The 16930-nt window shown below is 50.7% G+C and overlaps 1 protein-coding gene across 2 annotated transcripts in view; it reads right to left on the bottom strand.

Annotated features, from left to right (window-relative positions):
• RBM19 (RNA binding motif protein 19) overlaps nt 1-16445 on the bottom strand; it is a 52189-nt gene extending 35744 nt beyond the window's left edge. Inside the window, exons 1-21 of one of the 2 annotated variants that reach the window (XM_023937583.2) lie at nt 15838-16445; nt 15018-15200; nt 14444-14572; nt 14209-14247; nt 13517-13721; nt 12291-12550; nt 11758-11826; nt 11436-11514; nt 10698-10769; nt 9481-9681; nt 8803-8933; nt 8333-8454; nt 7531-7627; nt 6982-7092; nt 6351-6551; nt 5775-5892; nt 5428-5570; nt 4421-4481; nt 3042-3121; nt 2582-2637; nt 1150-1266 (exon numbers count right to left, since the gene is read on the bottom strand). In XM_023937583.2, the coding sequence (XP_023793351.2) occupies nt 1150-1266; nt 2582-2637; nt 3042-3121; nt 4421-4481; nt 5428-5570; nt 5775-5892; nt 6351-6551; nt 6982-7092; nt 7531-7627; nt 8333-8454; nt 8803-8933; nt 9481-9681; nt 10698-10769; nt 11436-11514; nt 11758-11826; nt 12291-12550; nt 13517-13721; nt 14209-14247; nt 14444-14572; nt 15018-15200; nt 15838-15873 (2510 nt within the window). In that variant the 5' untranslated portion in view covers nt 15874-16445. The remainder of the gene's footprint in view (nt 1-1149; nt 1267-2581; nt 2638-3041; nt 3122-4420; nt 4482-5427; nt 5571-5774; nt 5893-6350; nt 6552-6981; nt 7093-7530; nt 7628-8332; nt 8455-8802; nt 8934-9480; nt 9682-10697; nt 10770-11435; nt 11515-11757; nt 11827-12290; nt 12551-13516; nt 13722-14208; nt 14248-14443; nt 14573-15017; nt 15201-15837) is intronic. The other variant, XM_086855206.1, reaches the window with a different exon arrangement.
• Nucleotides 16446-16930: the final 485 nt, after the last annotated feature.

The raw sequence follows: 16930 nt of genomic DNA, 5'->3' as shown, positions 1-16930 counted from the left end.
AGGAGTGAAAGGAATGCTGGTTTTTGTTCTGAGGATAAAGCCCCAGCTCTGAATACCCCAGGTGAAGGAAGGGGATGCTCCGAGAGCGCTGTCACCAGCTGGTGACATTCCCTGCAATATTCATCAGATGCTCCCCAGCCCCTCCTCTCCACAGCTCTGAGGTGCTAGACAAGACAGGAGGGAAAAAGCCCACACCAAAAACCCCCCACAGGCTCTGTGCCTGTGATGTACAAACCCTCCCAGCGCCTTGAACTTCACCTCCGTCCCGGCTTTGCTGGCTGGAGCTTTGCGAGGGTCACGTCTCTAGCTCAGAGTGTTGGGATTTAAATTAGCAGAGCTCCACTGCTGAGGAAACTCAGCATGGGCACTGGCAGCCCCTGGGGGCTTCTGCCTCAATCCCTCAGCGTAGAATTGAAGTAAAAGCATCCAAGCTGCACAGCACAAAAAAAATCCTTTTGCTCCTCTAGAGGCATCTCGTTGTTGTGACCATCATCACACCTCTGTCCAAAAGCCAAGGCAGGCTTTGCCTTCAGTGAAATCCCTGGGATTCATCCCAAGTGAGTGCTGCAACACAGAGCTTTCCTCACAGCCACACAGGAACCACACCTTCACACAAGTAAAGGGGTTGGAATTCTATGAACACAAACAATTCACTGCCAGGGGCTTTTCACTTCATGGTCTGAGGAGGTTTTAAAGGGTTAAGCAATACCTCAAAGCTCCCCTTTGGAAAGAAAGGCCCCAGCTGTGACAAAAGCACCCAACTTCTGCTAGGACAGGCTCACAGAGGCCAGCTCCAACACAGCACCCTGTGGATGGGAGCTGGCAGAAAAATCCCACCTGCAAACCAACAGCAGAGCAGGGAGCACGGCCTGGGGCAGTGAGCAGGGCATTCTTGTCCTGGGAGCAGTAAAGATGGTTTTCCTCTCACAAAGCCTCACTTATTTTTCAGGATGGAGCAAGGCTTAAACCACAGCACAAAAGGCTGAGGGGACACAGATCATAGAGGTGATCCCAAAATCACTGTTTTCTTCCACAAAAAACAACAACAACAAAAAAATCACAATATTTACAATCTGAGAAAGACCATGTACGAAAATCCCAGCAGCTCCCCTCAGAGTAATCCACAGACCCAACAAAGCATTTTCCTACCTGAAGAGCTCCCTGATTTCCCTGACAGTGGCCTGGAAGGGGATGTTTCGGACCAGGATCTTGGAAGTTCTCTGCTTCTTGGCAATCTGTTTCTTTCGGGCTGATTTCACAGCAGGCCTGGAAGCCAACAGGAAAGGCAGGTAAAGACCACAGGGCAGCAAAGTCCCTTGGAACTGTGGCTCCCTCAGGATTTGGAATGTGGAAAATTGAGGCACCAGCTTACACTGGCATCCTTGGTTGTGACAGTCACAGGACACCAAGAAAGATCAAATTCCAAACACCTTTAAATCCTACATCTGAAAATTAAATAGTCCATCTTGCTACAACTTAAGTCCTCAACTCAGATTTGCCATTAACTTGTGTTTTGTCACCAAATCTTGCCCTTTAACTGTCAGGAGAATGCATTAATGAATATATTTTTAAAAATTAGCTTAATGTAGGCTAATTTTGATTCTTTTTCTTCCTGGGTTATAAAACAGCAAATGAAATTTTGTAACAGAGTATTAATTTTTTTTTTTTACCTCTGGAATTGTATTGCATTTGGACAAGGTCAGAATTTACCTAACACAAAAGACAGCAGCTTATTCCATAAAGCAAAGCACTTCCCATTGTGGCCTGGATACCTGCTGAAGGGATTTTCAAAATCAAACTGGATAAAAATGGTTTATGAAAGAACTCAAATACAAAGTGAAGACACAGGGAGCTGTCAGACTGCTTGTGGTCCCCAGGAACCAGATTTTCAAACAAATTTTGACATTTAACAGATATTGCTTGCAGTAGGGTTTCCAGAGTGTCTGAAGATGGTGTTTAGGTGCCAACATTCAAATATCTGGATTAACTTGCAACTTTGCAGTTAGAATATTCTGCGCTGAGCAAAAACTAGGAAGGAATCCCTAAAAACCAAGGCTGATTCCAAGTAAATTCACTCACAAGTAACCATCTCCTCTGTGCCTGGTTGCCCAGGGAAAAGGAGGTAAATACAAACTTTTTTATCAAGCAGGAAACCTGGTTTTGTCTTGATTTGAATATTATTCTTAAGCTCCTGTTCTCTCAGATGAACAGGTAAAAAGACTTCATTACCCAGAGAAGATTTCTCTCCAAGAACTTGTTAAACCCCTGGGAACTCGCAATGCTGCCTGACCTCTCACCAAAGCAGAGGATTGTTCCTTGAGCAGGGAGGAAAATTCTGTCTGGTTCTCACTTTGGGCTCAGTTTTGGGGCCCCACTTCAGCTCATTCCTCTTTTTTTTTAAATTTTATTTGTTCCTTTCAAGCAAAACTGACTCTGAGTAAAGCAGAGCAAAGGCTGATGTGTTCAACAGCTGGAGCAGTCCTGGTCACACCCCTCAGGATGCAGATGCTGGGGAAGAAGGGAAGAAGCTCCCAAGGATTACTGCAGCTGGATTGTAACTGAGGTGAGAGGTGAGCCTTACCTGACAGCTCTCTCTGAGAGCTTCACTTCCAGCTTGTGTCCATCCACAGTGCAGCCCTGGGAGTTCAAACAGAGAAACAGCAGCAAAAAAGGATATCATTAATAGAAATAAATATATAAAAGAAATAGAAGTAAAAACAGCACTAAATTAACATTAATCAGTGATTGTTCTGTGAGGGGATATCTAGGTCTCTGCCCCCTGCAAGGGGCACCTGACAGGAAAACTCAAGGAAGTTCAATCCTTGTACATTTTCTGGGATTCCAGGTTGGACCAGCACTAAGAAACACAACTTTTCCATGGTTCTGTCCTTTTACAAACCCTCTTCCCACAAAAACCTAGCCCATTTGAGGCTTCTCCTGTCCAGAGCAACCCACAGCACTGACACCCTCAGCTCGGTTTTGAACTGCCAGGTTCATCCAAGCCTCTGGAAAGAATTCCAGCCTGGCAGGCTCAGGCTCACCTGGAGCTGGCGCAGGGCTTTCTGGGCACTCTCTGGCTTCTTGTACTCCACAAATCCAAAGCCCATGGAAAGCAAAGTGCCTGGGAGAGAAAGGGGACTTTTTAAGAAAGCAGTGATGATATAAATGATAAAAACAAACCAGGAGCAAGCACTGATTGCCAAACCTGGGGCAGGGGTAAAAGCTTAGTATCTCATGTAAAGGGCCAGCCTGTCCATGGCTGGACTTTGGATGCTCCTCATGAGCACCTGGGCTGAGTTTTCTGAGCAAGGCAGTGCTCTGGACTAGCTGGTTTTGGTGCTGATGTGAACAGGGGATAACAGATGCTGCACACAGAATCCATGTTTTGCTTTTTATCATCTCAGTGCAGCTTCCTTAAAGAAAACACTGCAAAGCAAGTGCTGGTCAGAGTCAGGGGAAGCGATCCTGCTGTGGAAACAGACATTCCATAAGCTGGGGTGGGCAGCAGCCACCTCCACAACAAAGGAGAGACATCTCCTCCCCTCCCTGCACAGCAAAGGTTTGCAGCACCTGCAGTCACACCACACCCCTGAGGAACATGCTGCCTAATTCAGGAGCCAGAATGAAGGGACAGTTAATAATGAGGGGAGAAAACACCACCCCATTTTCATCTTCAGAACCTCAGTAGTGGCAGAGTGTAGAGATGACCCCCGGTGCCAGAAGGGATCAGGTGCTACAAGATCAGCCCACACTTTGTGCTGCCTGCTCAGACCTACAGCCAGACCCACCAGCAGAACTGAAGAGTTCACTTTATTTCTTTATCTCACAGTGGATCTGAGTTTTCAGATATTGACAGGGAAGCTCTGTCAAGGGGAAATGCCACAAAGCTGTGCAGCTCCCAGAGAAGCCACAGCTCCTCCAGCCAGGGCTTGCCTTAATCCAACTCCTCAGGAAGCAAGAGCAGCCAACAGCAGGCACAGACACTCCTCCCTGCAGCCTGGGGGGCTCAGGGCTGGCAGGGAGAAGGCAAACCAAGCCCACTCAGCACAGCTCTCAGCCAGACATCCTTGAGGATCTGGCCATTTCCAGGATAATGCCGGGTTTAATCATCACAGGGCACCGGCTCCTGTCAGCATCCCACTCTCTTCTGTGATCCTGAAGGAGTTTGGCTTCTCCTATCTCGAGACAAGGTCACACCTCCACAAATCCCACCATGGAGCTTAACCTTCTAGACCCAACCCTAGGGGCAAGGTTTGGTTGCTGCTTGCAGCCATTTCGACGGGAATGCCTCTGGAAGCGCTGAGGCTCCATTTGCCAGCAGGAACACAAATGCTCAGCCAGATGAATGCTGAAACAACGCCACACCTGAGCCCTCAGCAAGCAGCTGAGGGAAGGAATTGAACAGCAACATCTAGAGTACCTGCTTTGTCTTTCTTCTTGGATATTGTGCAGCTCTTCAGGGCTCCCACTTTGGAAAACGTCTGCAAGGAATTGGGACACGTGATTCAGTTCCCTTTGACACTGGCTCACAACTCAGCTGCCAGCGTGGCCCACCTCCCCCAGCACACACCTGCCAGGCAGTGCAGCTGAGCCTTTCCTCACCAAATTACCTCTGTACAAATGTACACAAACAGTTCTAAAGATATGGAGACACACCTTCCCAGAAATCCTCCACCACCCCTCAGAAGGGGTGAGAGATCTGAGATGGCTCTGCAGGAACACTCTGGATTACAAGATGCCCTCAGCCAGGGAGAGGCCTTAAGGGTGGGTGATGTCCCTAGAACACAGCTCTTCCCAAAAATGGGGGGCTAGAAGGTAGCACACTATTTATTTGACTCCCTTGTAAAGCCAGAAATCCCAGCCCTCCACTGGACATTTATCTGTCCTCAGCTGGACCAGAGTCTCTAGGCAGTCTCACAGATCCAGGATTCTTGGGCCATGGAATGTGGCCTTTTACACAGCTACAAGAAGTGCCAAAGATGGGAAATTCAGCTGTTTTTCCTTATTTTGGTATTAACACCCCACATAACTCCAGGAATGCCACACTCCCAGGTGCCCTGTTGAGGTGAAGCAGCACAAGGCAGCACAATGTCAGCAGAAGCTGAGGGGAAGAGCACATTCAGAAATCATCATTTATTTATTCACTGCCTCTCACACACGAAGCAGTGGCAGAGCTGCAGCAGTGCCTGTCCCACGGAAGAGCATTACAGAAAACATGAGAAATCAGGAATGTTAAAAGATTTCCTACTGCCTCCACCTGTCTCTGGGTGGAATTAAACCCCATCAAAACAGTTCCAGATGCATTTGTCTTAACTGACACCTGGAGTGATGCTCCTGGTCCCAGTAGAACCCAGTGCTCTCTCATCTCTCACTAGGTCACACTGGCTGCTGCTGAAATCCTTTAAACACTGTGTCCTGATTGCTCACCTCCTTCAGTGTGTCTTCTGTGGTGGCAAAGTTCAGGTTTTTGATGAACAAGGTACACCCAGGAATATTTTCTTCTTCCTCTTCTTCTTCCTCCTCCTCTTCCTCCTGTGCCGCTGCTTCCTCTGAGTCTTTTATAGCTTCACCTGAAACAAGAAGAATAAATCCAACTTTGTAAGATGCAACAAAGCCGAATTTTGGGGGAGTTGTCCATTCAAACTGTGGATGAGCCCCTGGGATGGGGAGATCAGCCCTCACAGTGGGAAGTCACCCAGACAAAACATATCCTGGGGCTTGACACAATAGCAGAGAATCACAGAGACCCCCAGCAAGTCAGCCAAAGTTCTTACCTGGTACCAGCCCCGCTTCATCCTCCTTTCCTGGAACCCCAGCTTTTTTTTTCTGAGGGGCTGGGCTGAGGAAAACCCCCATTGGAGCCCACTCCAGATACAGGGGCACAGAATGAAACTGTGAAGAGAAGACAGAAGAGAAATGAGGAGTGAAAGGCAAGGCCTGAATGAAAAACTCTGCTCTCAGCTTCGTTTTCACCTCATTCTGTGACGGAAAACAGCAGTGGAAAAGCTGAGTGACCTTTTCAAGTGGCTAAACTCTGTCACAAAAGGATCTGGGCTTACAAGACTACAGCCAAAACTCTTACGAAAGGATCCAGCCTTGCAGGACCACAGCCTGCCATGGGTCACTCCTGGATTGTGAAAGGGAAAACAAACCCTCCAGCTGTGTCACAGCCCCATCTCCAGCATCCTCTGCAGGCTGAGCCCTGCTCTGCTGTACCAGGCACCTCCCTAAATCCAAAGGCTGAAATGTTGGTGCCTCTGGGATAACTCCCCGTGCCCCTCACACTCAGAGCGAGCCCTTCCGCAGCTTCCCAACTCACCAAGATCCCACTCCCCAGGCAGTGTCCCCACCTTGGAGTAGGCCAGCCTGGTGAAGGCTTGCTTGGCCTCTGTGGGCTCCAGGAACTCCACGATGGCTGTGATGCCTCCCTCTGGCAGCAGCACCCGGCCCAGGCTGCCGTGTTTGCCAAAGAGCTCCTCCAGCTCCATGGCGCTCGTGCTGGCCGGGAGGTTCTTCACCAGGATCACTGTCTTGCTCCTCTCTCCAGCAGCCTGACACAGCCAGCAGGGAAAGAAACAATATGGGATGGAAGAGAGCAAACCCAGCAGTTTCCTGGATCTGACAGGCTGTGCTCTCCCTCTCTCCGTGTCACTCCTTTTCCCTTTCCAAAAGGGCCAATGGTCACTTAGGAAACGCTCCCTGCAAAATCCACATCCCACTGCAACCACATCTCATGGATGGAGATCCACAGGGCTCCTTCCCTGCCTACAGCAAACTGCCCACCATCCCAAAGCCATCACATTGTGGATCTCGCCCATCCCGAGGGCAGCTGTGTTTTCAAATGGATACATTTTCTAACTCATCAGGGAGGGTTCAATCCTGCAAGATGCTGAGGATTCAACTACCAATTCCCAAGAGAGCTGAGAACACCAGGACTAGAAGAGATGGATCCCCACTGGTGCCTCCAGCTGAGCCTCTCACCTGGCTGAAGGAATCCAGGCTGACTCCGTTTTCCATGAGGAACCGGCGGATTTCCTGGACCAGCTCCGTTTCTCCCAGAGCCACTCTCACTGCCACGCTGTCTTTGCTCTCCTGCAGGCAAGAATTCAGTCACCTGCTGCTTCTGCTGCTCTCAGAAGCACATGCAAAGGGAATGTGGCAGGCAGCTTGAAGGTAAAATGCTCCAGCTCCTCTGGAGCTGCTGGAAATCGGAATTCAAACACATCCCAAAGTAAAATGAAATTTCCAGGAAGGATCTGAACTTCAGGGTGTAAATTCCCACCCAACTTCCAGTGCTGTAGAAATGCAAAATTCAGCCACAGGAAAGCAGAGTGGGAAGGAAGGCTGGGGACCAAGGGATCAGTCAGCTCAGACCCCACAGAGGTGCTACAGCACCACAGGCCTCAGCCCGTGTGGTGCCCATGGCTGCCCTGAGGCTTTTCCTGTACAAAACCAGGAAGGTCCTGCCCATAAAGAAACAGGCAGGAAAGTGATGTCCCACCCCAGCTGATCCACCACAACCCAACTCACAGCATCCAGCACTTGGCTTTTGGAAGCGTTGTACTTGTGGGCCATGGCATCAGCCACAGCGTTGGTCCCCACAAACAGCGTGTTCCAGTTGTGGGAGCTGGCGAGAGAAAACACAGCCAGGGTCAGTCATGGGGCCCCTCCAGGCAATGACCCTGGGAAAAAGCAGCTCTGAGCACCTCCATGAGCACGCAGGGTGAAGAGAGAGGGCAAGAAGGGTGGGAGATCCCTAGAGAAGGGACAGGATGAGGGAGATGTGACTGGAGATCAAATGGAAGGCAGTGAGCTCTGCTTCCCCAGACCTGACTGGTCACAGCTCTGCAGCTGAAGTTCAGGCACTGGCTCAGAGGAACACACCTTTCCAACTGGTTTCCTAAACCCACAAACCCCATGCAAGCAAGGTTGCACACTTTTCCCTTCAAGACAAAAAGTATCAGCCACTTCTTTCAAACTGATTTGTCCCACAGCAAGAAAAAGCTGCTACAAGCTTTAGAATTACATGTGGCCAAGCAGAGGAGAAAGGCCCAACTGATCTGAAACCACTCCACTGAAGAATTATAGAATCAGACTAACTCTTATTAGAGAAGTAACTCATACCAAAGCCATTCAAACCCCTGTTGCTCCAAATTTCTGCTGCTCACTGAGCTACTGCAGCTACATGGGCAGAGGAGTTGGGTAGGTAAGAGAGAAAGGAAACAGAGCTGCACAGCAAACGCTTCATCAACTCTGGGCACCTCTACAGCCCCTGTGCAGATCCCACAGCCATTCCTGCCACTTCCTGGGAATCTGGAATTCCCAGATGTACCTGGCACTGTTGGCTTTGTCCTTGGCCTCTTTGTGCTTTTTGTAGGAGGAAGACTCTTCTGTATCTCCATCTTCCATTTTTTCCTTTTTGATGGTGGAGGGTAAAAGATGCATCATTCTGCCCTGCAAGGTAGGAAGAGGAGGTTCAGCAGCTCGGGAATAATCCACAGATGTCCACATGGAGGAAATTTCCTGGCACCTCTTCTGGTCAGACCTTGGTGGAAAGAGGGAATTTTCCTTCCCAAAGGAGCACAGCTGCAAGTCCAAGCAGCTGCAATGTGAGACAGACTCAGAGCTCCTTCCCCATCTCTACCAGGATTCTGGTGTCTGCAAAGCTGTTCAAAGCAAGCTACTCTACCCAAAAGAGCCTGCAGGAGAGCCTCAAGCTTTTTAGCAAAGCCCAGAAGCAAACTCTGAGCCACATTCCCAACCATTCCCACCAAAGCACAGGAAAAGCACCAGCTGCTGTACCTGGAACACCTGCCCATCCAGCTCTGCCAGGGCCTTCACAGCATGCTCAGGGAGCATGTAGGTGATGAAAGCAAATCCTTTGGGTTTCTTGGTGAGTTTGTCTATGGGGAAGTGGATCTCCGAGAGGGGTCCTGCAGGAGGGAAGGCTTGGTGGTCACAGATGTCCCTGCACAGCTCTGAACTGGCACCTCCCAGACACAACCAGGGATGAGAGGAGCAGCTCTGGATGTGTGCTGAGCCACCAGCCTGGGCCAGGAGCTGCAGAGGGACAAGGAGGGCCCAGCACAAGCACCCCAAGTCCAGGTGTGGCAGCTCATGGGCTCTGACAGGTGACACAAACCAGGCAAGCTCTGAGCAGCTGCCTTCAGCTTCAGTCAGGAATAGAGACTCCCACAACCTCACCCTCTCTGCCCCAGGATGCCAAGATAACCTAAAATGTGTTTAATTTGGAGGTATTGTTTGGAATGTCATGTGGATCTCAAGGATTCACCTCTAACCTGCAGGAAGCCTCCTGCCAAGCAGGCTCACATTATCACACCAGAAAATAAAGATGATGGGAGCTGGGCCACGTTCCAAGAGATATGGGACATGGAGCTTTGTCCACTCCCACCCAGCAGGAAAACCTCTGGACAAAGGAAAGGCGTTGCCCTGCAAGTTCCAGTCCCGTGGCACACTCACCGTACTTCGAAAAGATCTTCTCCAAGTCCTGCTCCGTGCTGGTGAACGGCAGATTCCTGACAAAGAGCCTCCCTGATTCAGACAAGTCCTCTTCCTCCTCATCATCCCTCAGCCTCCTTTGCCAGGGCTGGTGCTCAGGTTTTGCTGGAACAGTTTCTTTTGTGGTGTTCCTGCACCGGGAAACCTCCACACAGCGTCCACCTGATCCCCAAACAACACAGAGGGACGTTGGAAGCTTCCCAAGGCCATGAACAAACAACACCCGTGTGCAAACGATGCCTTGAGAGGCTGCCTAGAACAGAGACTTGACAGAGCCAAGGGAATAAAGCAGGGATTTATTAAAAAGTCTTCCAAGGATGCACCTTGGGCAGTACAAGAGCCTGGCTGAGGCTCCACCCACGATGGACACTCAGTCATGAGTTTTCACACTTTTATAAATTTTGGTCCACTTCCATTGTGGGGTTAATTGTCCAATTACAGCTTCAGGTTATAAAGAATATTCAGGTTATAAAGAATCCTCACAGATTGCTCTTCTCAATTTGCTGTTGTTAATACTGTTTGGGCCTGAAGCTGCAATGGTGTCCTTGGTTCTTGGGCTGGAAAAGGATTGTTTTGTCTGACTGAGCTGTGAGGAGAACTTGCTGACACTTTAGGTGAAGCTCAGAGTTAAAAACTAATGCAGCACGCAATCTGGGTAAGGTGAAAGCTAAAACTCATGGCATGACAAAGAGCCCAGGGTTAGACACAATTACAGCCCCACAGGCTCTGAGCAGGACTCAAAAATAACAGGGAGGTGGGGTTGTAAGAATCAGTGTTCATAAAAATCAGGATATCAACACCAGCCCCCTTTCCTTTCAGGGAGCCCCAGCCTCATCCAAACAGCCATTCCCATTCCACACACAGTATCTTGCAAACAGAATTTCAGAAGTTACCCCAAGGCTTAGGCCAAGCCCAGGGCTCCAGCCCAGCCTTGCAGCACTGTCTGTACAAAGCTGGACTCGAGCAGAGTTATTTTTACCCCAACAAGAACAACCTCAAGCACACGGCAAAACACGAGGGTCCCAAAACCCCACTCCTGTCACAGCACCTGATTTATCCCAAGGAACAAGCCCCCCATCTGCCTGGGAAAAACTCCAATCACAGGAGCTACTTGTGCAGGGAACACTCGAGCAGCTGAGCTCCCACGGCTGGAACGAGGAGGAACAAACAGCCCTTACCCAGGAATTCTTTTTTCCGCTTCAAGGCCCTTTGCATTTCTGCTTCACTCTTCAAGTCAACAAAGATGTAACCTTGGAGGAAGGGAAGGTTCAACTGAGCATCATGTGGGGAACACACACAACCACTAATTGGGTAATTAAGGGTGAATTGGGCTTGCTTTAATATAGATTCCGATAGACAGAGCATTCAGCTCCCATGGAAAGTTTCAATCCAGCCTGGAAATGGCCATGTCAGACTGGAAGGCTGCCTTTTCAAAGCTTATTCTCTATATACAAATCAAAAAAATTTGACTTAGCAGCTGGAGGAGGCTTTCACAGGTGCCCCCAAGAGCAAATAAAAGGTGCATCCCTTGTTGGAGTATGAAAGGAAAAGAGCACAGAGCAAAGCTCCAAGGACCTGCTCACACAAATCAGCACAGTGCCCTGGGCTGCTGCAGCTATCCCAGAGGAACAGGCTTTTCCTTGGCATGGTTTAGGGTGGTTAGAATAGAAAATTCTGGATGCAGCTCAATAAAAAAAGGCTCTTGCTGCTACTCCTAAGGGAGCACAGCCAACATTACTCTGCCCACGGCATCCTGTGGGCAGCAAGTAGGGCAGGAGAGCTGCAAAGTCACAGAAAGGTCTCAAAGAATCAGGCCATGAGCCAGGGATTTGGAACTGCAGACTAAAAGAGCAGAGGGGTGATCAAGAGGTCCCCAAACTCACAGATCCCACCCCCCTTCCACACACAGCTCTTACCTGAATTCTTCCCCTGGGCCTTTTTTCCCATCCGGATTGCCACTGGCTTCAGAGGGAAGAAAAATTCCCGAATTTTTTGCTGTGGGAAGAATTAGAATTGCTTGAGTAAGTTCTCAGATACAGGAAGAAGCAAGTTACAGGCTTAGTTTTTTTTTATATATGAAACAGCCCACTCAACAAAGAGATCTCTGCACAAGACTTCCCCTGATCACCCACACAACCCTCAAAAGAGTGAGAAGTGACAATTCTCTACAAATATCTCGCAGAGGTACGCTCTGAGACACCCCTGAGCCTCCCTCCCCAGCTGGGAAAACAAACTTGCCTCAGTGATGTTTGAGGGGGCCCCACGAAGTTTCACTGTGAATGGAGTGCTGGCTTCCCCTGAGCTGCCCTGCACAGAGAGGGGTAAAGAAAAGGGAGAAAAAGCTGAATGAAAGAACAAAAATCACAGCACAACCAGCTGGGCTTGGCCAACAAACAGGAGGTTGAAGAGTGGGAGGGAAGATCAGGAGATTCCCACTGCTGCTGCTGCAGCAGCCTGGGGCAGGAGGTGCCAGCTGAAGGTGCACTGCCATGAAAATCAGAGTTCTGCTGTTTCCAGGACAGCATTTCCTGGAAAAAAAAAAGCCTCTGAAAAGGGCACTAGCAGCAAGCCTCATCTTTGGGAATTTAGTCAGCCCTGAGGAGATTCAACAAGATTTGTAAATGGGTCACACCAGGAATGCCAAGAAAGCTGGTACCCAGTGGGCCCTGCAGCCTTCCCAGGCTGTCAGCTCATCCCTGCAGGGACTGACAGGCACCTGCCATCCATAAAGCTGCTGCTTCAAAGAAGACAGAAGTCTAATTCTGCTGTACCTCTAGTGTGGATCCTTTTTTCTTCTTCCCTGCTGGTGTTTTTTGCTCTGTTTGTTGGGCTTTTGGCTTCTCCCTTTTCTCTGGGTGTGTTTCTGCAATGCCTGAGTCCTCCTCAGTCTCACTTTCCTCTTCTTCCTCCTCAGTCTCTGTTTCTTCCTCTGTACTGGATGAGGAGGAAGAATCCTTCACCACTTTAGATTTCAGGTAATCCATATCTGAGAGGTCTTTGCTGGTAGCTGCCTTCTTCCCTTCTTTGCTTCCTGGCAGAGAGGAGAGAGCAGAGAAGTTTTTTCACACAGATGCTGCTGCTCTCCCCCCAGGCCAGGAAAAAGCTGCAAACTGACACAATCATGACCATCACCTCCCTATCCTCTACCTTTTCCATGGGAAAGGCTTGAGAACAGCAGAACAATTTCATCCTGGCACCTCCAGACTGAGCCTGGATTTCAACGCAACAGTTCACGTACAAAACACATTAGAAGGGGGTTTGAGGTACTCCAGGGAAAACTGTTCTGTCATAATTTTAGCTAAATACCCCAAGCAGGCCCCAGAGAAGGGTTTCAAGTGTTCAGTTTTACCGGGAAAAGGACACAATCACACCTACATTTGAGTTACCCAAGGAGAGATGAGAAGCAGCAGGGAAAGCACCACTCGCTCCACCAGAACAGCCTGAGGAAATGTCATGGAGGGAGGGAGAAAAGCTCCAAACCCACACCCATCCCTGCTGCAGGGACACTGAATTCTAAAATACACACACCACACTGCAGCCCAGACTTGTGAGTCTTCAGAATGAACCCACTACTCTAGGTTTCCTCTCAGGAGCCAGGAGTCCCTTCCCACCAACCCTGGCAGGCTCAATTCCCAGAAATGTGCATCAAAGGCAGACCAGACAAGTTGACAGACACCCACAGGTCCCTAAACCCACAGAAACCACATCCAGCCCTGGAAATCCTGCAGATGAAAGAGGCTGCAAGTAGGAAAGCACTTCAAGGAAAGCTGCAGATGTTTGCCTTGTTACTCCTCCCTATGACACTGGGAAAGCACAAATGCCACCCCCCTGAATAGCAGACACTGCATTTGTCACATTTCCCCAAATCTGGGGAAAAAGCCAGACATTCCCAGCACAGAAAGGTGAGACCCCACTCTCCTGGTGACACTGAGTCCAACCCTGTCACTCACAGGCACTGTGCCTGAGACAAGCAAGGGGTGACAGCTCCCTCGGGTACCTTTCATCTCCTCCTCGTCTTCAGAGGCTTCATCCCCATCCTCACTCAGCTCCTCAGACTCATCTGAATCAAAGTTAAGGTAATCAGCTGCTGCTGACTTTCCCTTCTTGGGCTGCTCTGCCAAAGTGTCATTAGCCCAAGTGGCCACCTGGGACCTCTTCTGGTGAACCACCAGGAACTCCTGGAATGTTTTATCTTCCTCCAGCTGTGGGGGAGGAAAAAAAGACAAGCTGTGAAGAGAGACTGATAGTGAATCTGAAATCCAAGATACCACCTCATTTCCAACAGTGTAAAACCAAAAATCCCTTAAGGGGAGCTCAATTTACACTGACAACATGATTAAAGTCTTCTCAAGGTGTCCCATTCCTACTTTTTTTTATAATTGGTGTTTAGAAAGTACTTCAAAGAGGAAAACAAAACAATAAAATGAGGAAACACCAGGTAAGTTAAATGTGACAAAACTCACAAATGGTTAAAGCCCAGAACTGCTGCAACAGAACTGTCCTGGATGCAAGGTGTGCTCACAGGGATAGCTGACCATTAAAAAGTTGGACCCCCACACTGGGGTTGTTAAAATATTTTTTTACAATAGAACTGGGCTGTCCCAGCCTGAATTAACAACATGGAAATCAGGACAGAAAGGAACTATTCAGCAGCAAGAATGCAGGGACAGAAATCCAACCTCAACTCACCTCCTTTAAGTTATCCACTGGATCTTTCTTCTTTTTATCCTTGGGAAAAAACCCAGAGAGGTTTATTAGAGGCACAGGCAATTCCAGGTAACCTAACAGCACAGGAACAGAGACCCTGAGGCAGGAAACAGCAGCACCAGGACTACAGCACACGGTGTCCCCTTCCCCACAGCCCAGGCCACCCTTCTCTGGCACTGCCACACATCAGAGCCTCCAGGAATCAGGCAAGACTCACCTTCTTTGTGCCTGCAGGAGCACTTGCCAAGGACTGCTTGGTCTGCTGTTCTGAGGCAGGGGCCTTCTGAGAGTGCTTGCTCCAGGCTTTGGGTTTTGTAGGGTCACCAAAAGACTTGCACAACTCCACCTGGAATGAGTCAGGTCCTTAATAAACATGTGCTCAGCAGCCTGGGCTCTAACTGCTGGCTAACTGCACTGAGGAGTTATTGTAACCCTGATGGGATGGAGGGTGTGTGCAGGAACAACTTTTTACAGTTTGTTTTAAAAGCACAGAGCTACACATTCAATCACCATGGGAAAGTCAGGAGTGGACAGGCACTGAATCCAGGGATGGCTTGGATTGCAAGGGGCCTTAAAGTGCCACCCCTGCCATGGCCAGGGACACCTTCCACTGCCCCAGGATGCTCCAAACCCTGTCCAGCCTGGCCTTGGACACCTCCAGGGATCCAGGGGCAGCCACAGCTTCTCTGGGCACCCTGTGCCAGGGCCTGCCCACCCTCACAGGGAGGAATCACTTTCTAAGCTCCCATTCCTTAAGAATCCCAGGGAGATATTTGTAGACATCAGCTCACTGTGACTCTGGAAGTGTCTATGAAGCTTTTGTTGAAGTGGTTCAGGGCTGTTTGAGCTTCATCCTCAGACTTGTAGCCAATGAAGCCGAATTTCCGGAACCTTCCATCCTTGGTGTACTTGAGGCAGCAATCAGTGAGCGTGCCAAAGGCAGCAAAGAGCTTCCTGAAGCGCTCCTCCTTCATCTGGGAAAGGAAGGGAAATCAGCCACAGAGAGGCTCTGAGGACCACCCCAAAATATTCTGTCTCAAAGGGCTTCTGGAAGGCTGCAGGAGCCACGTTGTGAACCAAACCCCTACTTCAGCCACCAAAGCTGTTCATCTTCCCCACGAATCCGCACGTGGGGATGGGGAACAGGAGGGGATCCTGCCGGACACAGCAGCACCGAGGGCACCCGCCCCCAGCTCCCGGACAACGAGGGGGGCACAGTGACCACAACCAGACCCGCTGCCCACCCTGAGGGGCTGCCACCTGCCCAGCCCGTGCCGCTCACGCTGCTTCCTGCACCTTCCTGACTCCTCCAGGAGCTCTCCCACCATTCTCCTCCCAGAAGCTACCCCGTGTTTCCCACCCCAGCACTGACCACGACCCCGAATCCCCTCACAGCCCCTTCCCCCGGCACATTCGCCGCTCCGCCTCCAAACCTCATCCTCCCACCACTTCAAACCTTCTCTCCCAGGGGGTCTCCCCACTCTTCCCCATCCCCACCATACGCTCCCCTCCCGGTGCCTCTCCCTGCCCGGCATCCCGCTTCCCCTCTCAGCGTCTCCTCAGACCCATCCTAGCCCCCGCATGCCACCCGCCACCTCACAGACGCCTCACCCCATTGGGGAGATTCTTCACGATAAGCCGCGACATGGCAGCGCCAGGCGCCAAGGAGGGAGCGCTCAGCGCCGCGCACGCCGCCCCACGGGCGCCGCCATCTTCCCCGGGTCACGTGGGCCGAGTGCGGTACCGCGCATGCGCGGGCGGGACCCGGATGTTGGTCCTTAGCAACGGCCCCTTAGCAACGGGGCCTGCGGGGCTGGGGCCCGCGGGAGCAGCGCTGGGGCACCGGGGACAGGCAGCGGCGGGGAGGGCAGGGGAGCGGGATGAGGAGGGGGTGACCACCCCCCGGTTATCCCTCAGAGCGCGGCTGCAGCTTCCCGGCCCGTCCGCGCTGCTCGGCAGTGCCGCAGGAGGGAGCTCCGCGCCCGCCGCTCCGGACTCCGGGCGGCCACTGAGCCAAAGCCCCTCCAGAGATGTTGAGTTTGCGCGGGGGGATGGCGCTGAGGGCCTCCATGTCACACCTAAAAGTCATGAGGGAGCGAGGAGGGAAGGGGAACAGAGGGCTTGTCCCAGGGAAACTGGATCCCTGAATATATTCAAGGTGCCAGGTTGGACGGGGCTTGGAGCAGCCTGAGGCAGTGGAAGGTGTCCCTGCCCATGGCAGGGGATGGAATGAGACGGGCTTTAAGGCCCCTTCAAATCCAAACCACTCTGCTATTGATGAATAAAAGCAGCTTCCCTCCAAGGGACAGCTAAATATCCCCACAGCCAGAGGATGTTGTGTTGTGACAGCTTTGAAGGATTAAAGAGAGCAAAAATCATGGAATAAAGAAATCCCTTGAGGATTACTGAACACTGCACGTCCTTTCCCACCTGAACATCCACCTACAGCTTCCCCATGAGGGGCAGCTCCAATCTCTGCTGTGAGCCGAGGGAACAGCCGGGGCTGTGCCAGGGGACAGTTAGCTTGGATATCAGGAAAAAAGGCTCTTCCTGCCAGAGGGGGGCCCGAAGTTGGATTCCATTATTCCTGTAGGTCCCTTACAGCTCAGGATATTTTATGCTTCCATGATCTGTTGCTGGAGGCTGAGCATATCTGGGGGAGCAGAATTGTTCTTCAAGCATCTGCTCCTGCTCACAGCCCCTC

The sequence above is a fragment of the Cyanistes caeruleus genome, chromosome 18, assembly GCF_971803275.1.
Source record: "Cyanistes caeruleus chromosome 18, bCyaCae1.hap1.1, whole genome shotgun sequence".
Taxonomy (NCBI): Eukaryota; Metazoa; Chordata; class Aves; order Passeriformes; family Paridae; genus Cyanistes; species Cyanistes caeruleus.
Note: the sequence above shows the minus strand (reverse complement) of the source record. Positions and strands in the feature narration are given on the sequence as shown.